This window comes from Abramis brama (genome assembly GCF_963993115.1).
Source record: "Abramis brama genome assembly, chromosome: 3".
Lineage (NCBI taxonomy): Eukaryota > Metazoa > Chordata > Actinopteri > Cypriniformes > Leuciscidae > Abramis > Abramis brama.
The window spans coordinates 614,329-628,631 of record NC_139965.1 but is presented as its reverse complement, the minus strand read 5'-3'; the positions used below and the strand labels follow the sequence as shown (position 1 = coordinate 628,631).

The 14,303-nt window shown below is 40.1% G+C and overlaps 1 protein-coding gene across 2 annotated transcripts in view; it reads right to left on the bottom strand.

Annotated features, from left to right (window-relative positions):
• The window catches only part of nrxn2b (neurexin 2b), a 471,382-nt gene that overhangs the window by 124,585 nt on the left and 332,494 nt on the right, over window positions 1–14,303 (bottom strand). For both annotated transcript variants that reach the window (XM_084110063.1, XM_084110064.1), the window contains one exon: window positions 13,778–13,897. In XM_084110063.1, the coding sequence (XP_083966189.1) occupies window positions 13,778–13,897 (120 nt within the window). The remainder of the gene's footprint in view (window positions 1–13,777; window positions 13,898–14,303) is intronic.

Sequence of the window (14,303 nt, the reverse complement as noted above, 5' to 3'; positions counted from 1 at the left end):
CTATTATTCTATTACTCTATTATTCTGGTACTCTATTACTCTAGTACTCTATTACTCTATTATTCTGGTACTCTGGTACTCTATTACTCTAGTACTATAGTACTCTATTAATCTATTATTCCGGTACTCTATTACTCTATTATTCTGGTACTCTGGTACTCTGGTACTCTATTACTCTGGTACTCTATTAATCTATTACTCTAGTACTCTATTACTCTATTACTCTATTATTCTGGTACTCTAGAGTACTCTATTACTCTAGTACTCTAGTACTCTATTACTGTAGTGCTCTAGTACTCTATTATTCTATTACTGAAGTGCTCTAGTACTCTATTACTCTATTACTGTATTATTCTGGTACTCTGGTGCTCTATTACTCTAGTACTCTAGTACTATTCTGGTACTCTATTACTCTAGTACTCTATTACTCTATTATTCTGGTACTCTATTACTCTAGTAATCTTACTCTAGTACTCTATTACTCTATTATTCTGGTACTCTGGTGCTCTATTACTCTTGTAATCTAGTGCTCTATTACTCTATTATTCTGGTACTCTGGTACTCTAGTACTCTATTACTCTATTATTCTGGTACTCTGGTACTCTAGTACTCTAGTACTCTATTATTCTGGTACTCTGGTACTCTAGTACTCTAGTACTCTAGTACTCTATTACTCTATTACTCTATTACTCTATTATTCTGGTACTCTAGAGTACTCTATTACTCTAGTACTCTAGTACTCTATTACTGTAGTGCTCTAGTACTCTATTATTCTATTACTGAAGTGCTCTAGTACTCTATTACTCTATTACTTTATTATTCTGGTCCTCTAGTACTCTACTACTCTATTACTCTATTATTCTGGTCCTCTAGTACTCTACTACTCTATTACTGTATTATTCTGGTACTCTGGTGCTCTATTACTCTAGTACTCTAGTACTATTCTGGTACTCTATTACTCTAGTACTCTATTACTCTATTATTCTGGTACTCTGGTGCTCTATTACTCTTGTAATCTAGTACTCTATTTCTCTATTATTATTCTGGTACTCTTTTACTCTAGTGCTCTATTACTCTATTATTCTGGTACTCTGGTACTCTGGTACTCTGGTACTCTAGTACTCTATTATTCTGGTACTCTGGCACTCTAGTACTCTAGTACTCTAGTACTCTATTACTCTATTACTCTATTACTCTATTATTCTGGTACTCTGGTACTCTATTACTCTAGTAATCTAGTACTCTATTATTCTGGTACTCTGGTGCTCTATTACTCTTGTAATCTAGAACTCTATTTCTCTATTATTATTCTGGTACTCTTTTACTCTAGTGCTCTATTACTCTAGTGCTCTATTACTCTATTATTCTGGTACTCTGGTACTCTATTACTCTAGTACTCTATTCCTCTATTATTCTGGTACTCTGGTACTCTGGTACTCTCTATTACTCTATTACTCTATTACTCTATTATTCTGGTATTCTGGTACTCTATTACTCTATTATTCTGGTACTCTATTACTCTAGTAATCTAGTACTCTATTACTTTAGTACTCTATTATTCTGGTACTCTGGTGCTCTATTACTCTAGTAATCTAGTACTCTATTACTTTAGTACTCTATTATTCTGGTACTCTGGTGCTCTATTACTCTAGTACTCTATTACTCTATTATTATTCTGGTACTCTATTACTCTAGTAATCTATTACTCTATTATTCTGGTACTCTATTACTCTAGTAATCTAGTACTCTATTACTCTAGTACTCTATAACTCTATTATTCTGGTACTCTGGTGCTCTATTACTCTAGTAATCTAGTACTCTATTACTCTAGTACTCTAACTGTATTTCTCTAGTACTCTATTACTCTATTATTCTGGTACTCTATTACTCTATTACTCCATTACTCTATTACTCTATTACTCTATCACTCTATTATTCTGGTACTCTGGTACTCTAGAACTCTAGTACTCTAGTACTCTATTACTGTAGTACTCTAGTACTCTATTACTGTAGTACTCTATTACTCTAGTACTATATTACTCTAGTACTGTAGTGCCCTATTACTCTATTACTCTAGTACTCTATTACTGTAGTACTCTATTACTCTATTACTCTAGTACTCTAGTACTCTAGTACTCTAGTACTCTTACTGTATTACTCTAGTACTCTATTACTCTATCACTCTATTATTCTGGTACTCTAGAACTCTATTACTCTGGTACTCTGGAACTCTGGAACTCTAGTACTCTATTACTCTATTACTGTAGTACTCTATTACTGTAGTACTCTATTACTCTAGTACTGTAGTGCCCTATTACTCTATTACTCTATTACTGTAGTACTCTATTACTCTAGTACTAGACACATCACTGACTCAACTCACTCACTCACTCACTCACACTCTAATTATCTTTATAAGCACAGACACACTGCACAGGTTTGCTACTGACAAACACAACAAACACAAAGTTAAAACCCCTGAGAGACACACACACACACACACACACACACACACACAGACACACACAGACACACACAGACACACACAGACACACACAGACACACACAGACACACACACACACACACACACACACACACACACTCACTGAATAACACATCAGTTCTCTGAGGTTCGTCTGCTCTTCAGAACTCTGATGTCTGAGGCGTTATTGACTGTTACTGTAGACAATTAAAGCTGCGCTCTCATGAACTCGTTCACGGCCGCTGGAACTAATTATGACTTTAATATCCAAATGGCTGAAGGCAAATGACAGATTAGCGCTGACTCCATGCAAGATCTTAAGGTCTCTGAGCAGATTAAGACTGGATTCAACAGCGTCCATTAGCAGAGACAAACTCCACGCGAGATGGAAACCAGCCTCAGATCAATGAGTAGATGACAGCTACGGATGGGTTTCAGTGTGTGTGTGTGTGTGTGTGTGTGTGTGTGTGTAGATGACAGCTACGGATGGGTTTCAGTGTGTGTGTGTGCGTGTGTGTGTGTGTGTAGATGACAGCTACGGATGGGTTTCAGTGTGTGTGTGTGTGTGTGTGTGTGTGTGTGTGTATAGATGACAGCTACGGATGGGTTTCAGTGTGTGTGTGTGTGTGCGTGTGTGTGTGTGTGTGTGTGTGTGTGTAGATGACAGCTACGGATGGGTTTCAGCAGCCTGATGCTGTTACAGTGCCGAGAGTAAGTGTGTGTGTGTGTGTGTGTGTGTGTGTGTGTGTGTGTGTGTGTGTGTGTGTGTGTGTGTGTGTAAAAAAATCCATAGTGCACAGCCCCTCCACAGCCTGAAATCCATTTGGGAGATTGGCATCGATCACTGTTCCTGCTCAGGCTTCCTGAGAGGAAACTCCTGACCCTTAATGGAGCAGAAGATCCATTGAAAGTTACAGACTTGAGTCAAGCTTCTGGGTTCAAGCTAATGTGTTTCTAAAGCTCTGAGCGCTCACACACACGTTATTTAAAAGCTGTGGTGGGGAAAACAACGCTCTGATCCCTACGGACTGAAGGAGGCAGAGTTCAGTCATGAAACTGAGGGAATGTGGTTATGACAAAAGATTTCACATTATTCAAAGGTGTTTTATGTTGGCTGGACAAGAAAAACGCCACAATACATAAATCCTGCTGGAGAAAACAGTGGCTGGGTTTAAATAACCCAATTTGTGGAGAATTAAACTTGGTGCTCAGCCTGGTTAATGGGAGATTGTAGCTGGTTAGAACATGGGTCAACACTAGCCAAGAGAACTGACCAGGCAGTCCATCTAGACCAGCTAAAGATCCTTTTCTTTAACATGAATGTATTTGGCAGACGTTTTTATCCAAAGCAACTTACATTGCTTTCAAGCTCCATGTTTGATCAGTTCTTGCCTTTCATGGGAATCGAATAAATGACCTTGGTGTTGCTACTGCCACTCTATTGCTTGAGCTCTGAAAGTTAAGACCAGTTCAGCCCAGCTAATGCCTGTAGAGGATCCATTACAGCCAGGCTAACTGCAGCTAGCATCAGGAGCTGGACTCATCTGGTCTTCCAGCGGGGAAAACGAGAGCCTGATTGAAGAGCTGTAAGCAGGACCAGAAGCGAGTGGGATTTCTCTGGGATGTGCTTCTTCCCTGTTAGCAGAAGAGCAATAAAGCACGGCTCATCAGGCACGGCTGTAATTACTGGAGAGATAGTGAAGGGCAGACGAGCCATCGGTTGCCAGACCTGCCCTCGCGGCCTCTGAGCGACTCATTCAGTGATTACATGCAGTAAAAGTGTTGCTAACGCTCGCTAACACACACAGCTAACACTCGCTAACACACACAGCCACAGAAACACCGCAGTCTCCAACTCAATCTGAAAAATGAACAGGAAGAGATTCTGTGTTTGTGGTTTAGTTTCGAAGAGAAAAATCCCTGTTCTGATTATAAACATGATCATTAAGCTCTTAACTCCAGATGTTGACGATTTTTATGCTGCTTCATGTCAGAAGGATCATATGTATTAAACACACACATGACTGTCACTGCAGCGTCATACAATCTCGCTCTCTGTGGAGATAACGAGCCAATGAGATCTCGCTGTCTGTGGAGATAACGAGCCAATGGAGATAACGAGCCAATGAGATCTCGCTGTCTGTGGAGATAACGAGCCAATGAGATCTCGCTGTCTGTGGAGATAACGAGCCAATGAGATCTCGCTGTCTGTGGAGATAACGAGCCAATGAGATCTCGCTGTCTGTGGAGATAACGAGCCAATGAGGTCTGTGGAGATAACGAGCCAATGAGATCTCTCTGTCTGTGGAGATAACGAGCCAATGAGATCTCGGTCTCTGTGGAGATAATGAGCCAATGAGATCTCTCTGTCTGTGGAGATAACGAGCCAATGAGATCTCGCTGTCTGTGGAGATAACGAGCCAATGAGATCTCTCTGTCTGTGGAGATAACGAGCCAATGAGATCTCTCTGTCTGTGGAGATAACGAGCCAATGAGATCTCGCTGTCTGTGGAGATAACGAGCCAATGAGATCTCGCTGTCTGTGGAGATAACGAGCCAATGAGATTTCGCTGTCTGTGGAGATAACGAGCCAATGAGATCTCGCTGTCTGTGGAGATAACGAGCCAATGAGGTCTGTGGAGATAACGAGTCAATGAGATCTCTCTGTCTGTGGAGATAACGAGCCTATGAGATCTCTCTGTCTGTGGAGATAACGAGCCAATGAGATCTCGCTGTCTGTGGAGATAACGAGCCAATGAGATCTCGCTGTCTGTGGAGATAACGAGCCAATGAGATCTCGCTGTCTGTGGAGATAACGAGCCAATGAGGTCTGTGGAGATAACGAGCCAATGAGATCTCTCTGTCTATGGAGATAACGAGCCAATGAGATCTCGCTGTCTGTGGAGATAATGAGCCAATGAGATCTCTCTGTCTGTGGAGATAACGAGTCTGTGGAGATAACGAGCCAATGAGATCTTGCTGTCTGTGGAGATAACGAGCCAATGAGATCTCTCTGTCTGTGGAGATAATGAGCCAATGAGATCTCGCTCTCTGTGGAGATAACGAGCCATAACGAGCCAATGAGATCTCGCTGTCTGTGGAGATAACGAGCCATAACGAGCCAATGAGATCTCTCTGTCTGTGGAGATAACGAGCCAATGAGATCTCTCGGTCTCTGTGGAGATAATGAGCCAATGAGATCTCTCTGTCTGTGGAGATAACGAGCCAATGAGATCTCGCTCTCTGTGGAGATAACGAGCCAATGAGATCTCGGTCTCTGTGGAGATAACGAGCCAATGAGATCTCTCTGTCTGTGGAGATAACGAGCCAATGAGATCTCAGTCTCTGTGGAGATAACGAGCCAATGAGATCTCGGTCTCTGTGGAGATAACGAGCCAATGAGATCTCTCTGTCTGTGGAGATAACGAGCCAATGAGATCTCGCTGTCTGTGGAGATAACGAGCCAATGAGATCTCTCTGTCTGTGGAGATAACGAGCCAATGAGATCTCGCTCTCTGTGGAGATAACGAGCCAATGAGATCTCTCTGTCTGTGGAGATAACGAGCCAATGAGATCTCGCTCTCTGTGGAGATAACGAGCCAATGAGATCTCGCTGTCTGTGGAGATAACGAGCCAATGAGATCTCTCTGTCTGTGGAGATAACGAGCCAATGAGATCTCGCTGTCTGTGGAGATAACGAGCCAATGAGATCTCGCTGTCTGTGGAGATAACGAGCCAATGAGATCTCGCTGTCTGTGGAGATAACGAGCCAATGAGATCTCGCTGTCTGTGGAGATAACGAGCCAATGAGATCTCGCTGTCTGTGGAGATAACGAGCCAATGAGATCTCGCTGTCTGTGGAGATAACGAGCCAATGAGATCTCTCTGTCTGTGGAGATAACGAGCCAATGAGATCTCGCTGTCTGTGGAGATAACGAGCCAATGAGATCTCTCTCTCTCTCTCTCTCTTGAGAGTTCAGCTAAAGGTCGATCTGTGGCTTCGTACAGCTTCATGCCTCATGAATTAAACTCCTTCATCGAGGACTCCTCATCCTCATCTGATATTCAGAGCACCAACTCTCTGCGCTCATCATTAATGTGGAGTCGAAGAGAAGGAGAAAAGCTCTAGAAGGAGAAACTTTCCCTGGTGACGAAGGACCTTCATTCTGATGCTCTGCGGTGAAATACTCTAAAGCTGTGCTACGGACGTTTCTCTCAGCTTCTTTGTGCTGTTTTGCAGTCTGAACATCCTTAGAAGTTCCGCCTGCAGCAAAACGCTGTCGCATCCAGTCATAGAAGAAATCTGCTTTAGTGCTCCATATTTACCACACAACTGTTTAAAGAGTCGACAGAGTACAATACAGGTGTCAGTGATAAACCTACTTACAAGATCTGCCCTGTTAACCCTCTGCTGCTCTTTTTTTTTCTCAGTGAAAATGATATTTTAGTTTGATAATGTTTTTTATTTAAGATTTTGTATTTTTAGGGCTGTTTAATTTTTGTATTTTTTTATACTTTTTGAGCAAAGATCTGAAAATAAATGTCCAAGTTAAACTGTTGTAAATCTTGAATGCTTTAGAGCAACATACTGAAGTTTGGTCAAAACCTAAACACCTAAACAAGTTGTGTTCCAAATTTGAGGTTGATATCTCATGATATCTGAGCTTTCAGTGAGATGTTGTTCGGCTGCAGTACCAAACGCTTCCACTAGAGGAAACTCACAAGAGTGATTATTATTTCAGGACCATTTTACCTTTTCGAATCATGTCCATGATTTATTTATTTTTTGTTTACACAGCAAGTGCCAAAACTTTTGCCAAGTTTCGTACTATTCCAATAAAGTAAAAAATAAAAAAATAAAAAATGTAAAATGTTTCTGTCAAAAATGACTTAAGAGCACCAGTTAATAACCCTCTGTTGATCCGACTGTCCGTGGGAGGGACGCAAACATGCATGAGCACAACCTGTAGTATGAGTGGAGCTGACAAATAAACGTGAATCAGCGAAGTTACACTATGATAAAACTATTATAGAATTTCAATGATACTAAAATAACACTGGAAATAGCATAAAAATCAAACGAAAAAAAACCAAACACGCCAGATCAAGAAACAACGATAATCACGTGAAGGGGGCGTGGCCACCAGAACCAGATTGACACACATTCGGACCAATAGCACGCCAGCACAGCTGTGACTGACAGGTGCAACAGTTCATGGAGACTGTGTGTGTTTAGAGTTTAACGTAGTAATATAGGATGTCTTTCAGCTTTCGAGTGAGAAAGGAACAAAAACTTTGTGCTGTTCAACAGAGTGTTGAAGCGGAGTGTCAATAATGAGTCATTAGTTGTGATGAGTCAGATTCAGACACAATCCAGCTCTCAGAATAAATATATTCTGCACCGTCAGGGTTCATAAGCGCCTGTGTTTCATTTGATCACTTCAAGGACGAGCGCTACGTGACTCAAACACTGAATAATATGAATACACAATCATCTGCAGAATTCATATTCACTGGGCTTGTCTGAGAATGACTCAGAATATGACTGGACTAAGACACAAGGGGGCGGGGCTTAGCGAATGGTCAACGCCCACTACTGTTTCCCTCCTCATTCTGTGTGTGTCTTGATGATGAAGATGAGGATGATGATGAAGAAGATGATGATGATGAAGATGATGATGAGGATGAGGATGATGAGGATGAAGATGAGGATGAGGATGATGATGAGGATGATGATGATGATGGAGATGATGATGAGGATGAGGATGAGGATGAGGATGAGGATGATGAGGATGAGGATGAGGATGAGGATGAGGATGATGAGGATGATGATGAGGATGATGATGAAGATGATGATGATGAAGATGATGATGATGATGAGGATGATGATGAGGATGATGAAGATGAGGATGATGATGATGATGATGAAGATGATGATGAGGATGATGATGATGATGATGATGATGATGATCACTCCTGACATTAATGGCTCTCTCACACATGCTGTTGTCAGTCGGATAACAGACGAGTTCAGAGACGGGTCACTAGCCTCGACCGAACCTTCTGCTTCCTGAGTGATGATGAACAGAAAGTGACATCAGCCGAGATCTGAACATGTCTCGACTCGTCTGATCAGACTGACAACACTTTTACATTTTAAATTGTATTAGCAATGTGAATTAACTGAATTAAACACACACAAATGACAACAATAAAGTATGCTACTGTTTGAAACATCAGCACTAGACACTGCGTACTGATTCACTTAAAACAGCAGGCAGTGTTTTATAGAAGCCTTTACACGGTATGACCTCATTTACATGTAAATTAGTGTGTGTGTGTGTGTGTGTGTGTGCTGCAGCTGCAGATGAAAACACACAAATCTTTCAGCCCTGAATTCTGTATTCACAGCCAAACTGACCTATTAAAGAAAGAAGCCCAGTGTGTTTCTGTCTGTGTGTGTGTGTGTGTGTGTGTGTGTGTGTGTGTGTGTGTGTGTGTCAAACCGAAGCTGAACCAGAGCGTTTGCAGGAGAGAAACCAGTGAAAGGAACGATCAACAGCAAGTGTGAGCGGCGTCACATCAAAACAGCTTCATCAACACACACACACACACAGATCAACACACACACACACACACACACACACACAGATCAACACACACAGACGAAGAGCCCAGAGACCCGGATCATCACGTCACTGATATGATTGTTGCGTAACAAAACTGATGTGTATATTTAAAAACCGAATAAATAATCACAAAAAGAAGTGTTTTGACACACAGTCATAAATTAGACAACAAAGAAATGAAATGAGTGAAGAAATGAAACCAAACACCTTGTAATCACTGTTGACTCTGCAGGGTTTCTGCTTCACCTTTAGCATTTACTCCACAACCATCGAGTAACTGTTTCAGGCCCTTCTCAACACGTAACCGCACCATCAGACCTGATCTAGATCCAGCAGGAATGTTTGCTAGTGATCAGCTTAAACACACACAGCGCTGCAGTAAACCAGATGTTCTGCAGGAAACAGGAAGTGCACAGATGAAGCGGCTCACATGCTAATCATTTCACTTAGCGACCAATTAATCCAACGAAGCCAACAGGGAGGGCTCGAAAAACCAATTAATAACCACAATAAATCAGCTGATTAAGAGAGGAGATGAAATTAGCATCAAATTAGACGCAGTAAGCGATAATGAAGACGGCGTGCGCTCAGAAACACACAACATCCCGAAACACACAAACCTACATCTACACATCATCCACTGAAGGGTTAAAGCAGAGGTTCCCAATTCCAGTCCTCGTGACCCACTGCTCTGCACATTTTGTATGTCTCCCTTATTTAACACACCTGAACCAGATCATCAGCTCATTAGGAGAGACTCCATGAACTGAACTGAGTGTGTCAGATAAGAGAGACCTACAAAATGTGCAGAGCAATGGGTCACGAGGACTGGAATTGGGAACCACTGGGTTAAAGGGATAGTTCACCAAAGATGAAAATTAGTCCATGATTTACTCTCCCTCAACTCATCCTAGGTGTATATGACATTCTTCTTTCAGACGAACACAATCACAGTTATATTAAAATATGTCCTGACTCTTCCAAGCTTTATAATGGCAGTGAATGGATAGATGGATTTATAATGGACAGATGCACTTTTATGATGGACAGATGCACTTTTATGATGGACAGATGCACTTTTATAATGGATAGATGCCCTTTTATGATGGACAGATGCACTTTTATGATGGATAGATGCACTTTTATGATGGATAGATGCACTTTTATGATGGACAGATGCACTTTTATAATGGATAGATGCACTTTTATGATGGATAGATGGATTTATAATGGATAGATGCACTTTTATAATGGATAGATGCACTTTTATGATGGATAGATGCACTTTTATGATGGATAGATGCACTTTTATGATGGATAGATGCACTTTTATAATGGATAGATGCACTTTTATGATGGATGGATGCACTTTTATAATGGATAGATGCACTTTTATGATGGATAGATGCACTTTTATGATGGATAGATGCACTTTTATAATGGATGGATGCACTTTTATGATGGATGGATGCACTTTTATAATGGATAGATGCACTTTTATGATGGATAGATGCACTTTTATGATGGATAGATGCACTTTTATGATGGATAGATGCACTTTTATGATGGATAGATGCACTTTTATAATGGATAGATGCACTTTTATGATGGATAGATGCACTTTTATGATGGATAGATGCACTTTTATGATGGATAGATGCACTTTTATAATGGATAGATGCACTTTTATAATGGATAGATGCACTTTTATGATGGACAGATGCACTTTTATAATGGATAGATGCACTTTTATAATGGATAGATGCACTGATGCACTTTTATGATGGACAGATGCACTTTTATGATGGATAGATGCACTTTTATAATGGATAGATGCACTTTTATGATGGATAGATGCACTGATGCACTTTTATGATGGACAGATGCACTTTTATGATGGACAGATGCACTTTTATGATGGACAGATGCACTTTTATAATGGATAGATGCACTTTTATGATGGATAGATGCACTTTTATGATGGATGGATGCACTTTTATGATGGATAGATGCACTTTTATAATGGATGGATGCACTTTTATGATGGACGGATGCACTTTTATGATGGACGGATGCACTTTTATGATGGACAGATGCACTTTTATAATGGATGGATGCACTTTTATGATGGACGGATGCACTTTTATGATGGACAGATGCACTTTTATGATGGACAGATGCACTTGGATGGATGCACTTTTATGATGGACAGATGCACTTTTATAATGGATGGATGCACTTTTATGATGGACAGATGCACTTTTATAATGGATAGATGCACTTTTATGATGGACAGATGCACTGATGCACTTTTATGATGGACAGATGCACTTTTATGATGGATAGATGCACTTTTATGATGATAGATGCACTTTTATAATGGAAAGATGCACTTTTATGATGGACAGATGCACTTTTATGATGGATAGATGCACTTTTATAATGGATGGATGCACTTTTATGATGGATAGATGCACTGATGCACTTTTATGATGGACAGATGCACTTTTATGATGGATAGATGCACTTTTATGATGGATAGATGCACTTTTATGATGGACAGATGCACTTTTATAATGGATAGATGCACTTTTATGATGGACAGATGCACTTTTATGATGGATAGATGCACTTTTATAATGGAAAGATGCACTTTTATGATGGACAGATGCACTTTTATAATGGATGGATGCACTTTTATGATGGACAGATGCACTTTCATGATGGACAGATGCACTTTTATGATGGACAGATGCACTTTTATAATGGATAGATGCACTTTTATGATGGATAGATGCACTTTTATGATGGATAGATGCACTTTTATAATGGATAGATGCACTTTTATAATGGATAGATGCACTGATGCACTTTTATGATGGACAGATGCACTTTTATGATGGATAGATGCACTTTTATAATGGATAGATGCACTTTTATGATGGATAGATGCACTGATGCACTTTTATGATGGACAGATGCACTTTTATGATGGACAGATGCACTTTTATGATGGACAGATGCACTTTTATAATGGATAGATGCACTTTTATGATGGATAGATGCACTTTTATGATGGATGGATGCACTTTTATGATGGATAGATGCACTTTTATAATGGATGGATGCACTTTTATGATGGACAGATGCACTGATGCACTTTTATGATGGACAGATGCACTTTTATGATGGACAGATGCACTTGGATGGATGCACTTTTATGATGGACAGATGCACTTTTATAATGGATGGATGCACTTTTATGATGGACAGATGCACTTTTATAATGGATAGATGCACTTTTATGATGGACAGATGCACTGATGCACTTTTATGATGGACAGATGCACTTTTATGATGGATAGATGCACTTTTATGATGGATAGATGCACTTTTATAATGGAAAGATGCACTTTTATGATGGACAGATGCACTTTTATAATGGATAGATGCACTTTTATGATGGACAGATGCACTTTTATGATGGATAGATGCACTTTTATAATGGATGGATGCACTTTTATGATGGATAGATGCACTGATGCAGTTTTATGATGGACAGATGCACTTTTATGATGGATAGATGCACTTTTATGATGGATAGATGCACTTTTATGATGGACAGATGCACTTTTATAATGGATAGATGCACTTTTATGATGGACAGATGCACTTTTATGATGGATAGATGCACTTTTATAATGGAAAGATGCACTTTTATGATGGACAGATGCACTTTTATAATGGATAGATGCACTTTTATGATGGACAGATGCACTTTTATGATGGATAGATGCAGTTTTATAATGGATGGATGCACTTTTATGATGGATAGATGCACTGATGCACTTTTATGATGGACAGATGCACTTTTATGATGGATAGATGCACTTTTATGATGGATAGATGCACTTTTATAATGGAAAGATGCACTTTTATGATGGACAGATGCACTTTTATAATGGAAAGATGCACTTTTATGATGGACAGATGCACTTTTATCATGGATAGATGCACTTTTATAATGGATAGATGCACTTTTATGATGGACAGATGCACTTTTATGATGGACAGATGCACTTTTATGATGGATAGATGCACTTTTATAATGGATAGATGCACTTTTATGATGGATGCATGCACTTTTATGATGGATGGATGCACTTTTATAATGGATGGATGCACTTTTATGATGGACAGATGCACTTTCATGATGGACAGATGCACTTTTATGATGGACAGATGCACTTTTATAATGGATAGATGCACTTTTATGATGGATAGATGCACTTTTATAATGGATAGATGCACTTTTATAATGGATAGATGCACTTTTATGATGGATAGATGCACTTTTATAATGGATAGATGCACTTTTATGGACTTCAAAACAGAAACGGCCATTCACTGCCATTATAATGCTTGGAAGAGCCAGGACATTTTTTAATATAACTCCGACTGTATTCGTCTGAAAGAAGAATGTCATATACACCTAGGATGGGTTGGTGGACAGTAAATCATGGGCTAATTTTCATCTTTCGGTGAACTATCCCTTTAATGGACCCTGTTCACATGAACCACAGCAGGATAAACCAGTCTGTCCCACAGGAACAGAAGCAGAAGATGAGGATGACGATGATGATGAAGATGAAGAAGTGTACTCACGGTCGCTGCAGAACGAGCCCCCGTAGGACGTCATGGTGCAGTCGCAGGAGAAGCCCTCCCACTGCTGCAGACACACCCCCTGATGATGACACGAGTCCTCCGTACAGGTGGTGCTGGGTCCTGCACACACACACACACACACACACACGTCAAGGCACTGCAGGAACGAAGACTGTATCAGCGTTCACACCATAGACTGTATATAATATGGGCGTAGTGTCCGTGAAGTTTCTGAAGAGCGTTTTTTAAGTGGGCGGAGCCGGCCGTCGCCATCTTGGCCGCGCGTCACTCCAGGATAAACGTTCATTCTACGCGTTGCGCAGAAGTTCACTTATCAAAATTCTGGCCTTATAGTTAATTTACTTTTAAAAAATTTATCATATTTTTGTTTATATAATTTTTATTTAGATTATTAGGCCCATTTATTCGTTTAATTTTACAGGACTTTTTGTGTAGGCTATTGTCACAGTGTCTGGTTGTGTTTCCCTGGGGTTCACTAGAGGTCCTCGTTCTCACGGTGTCATTC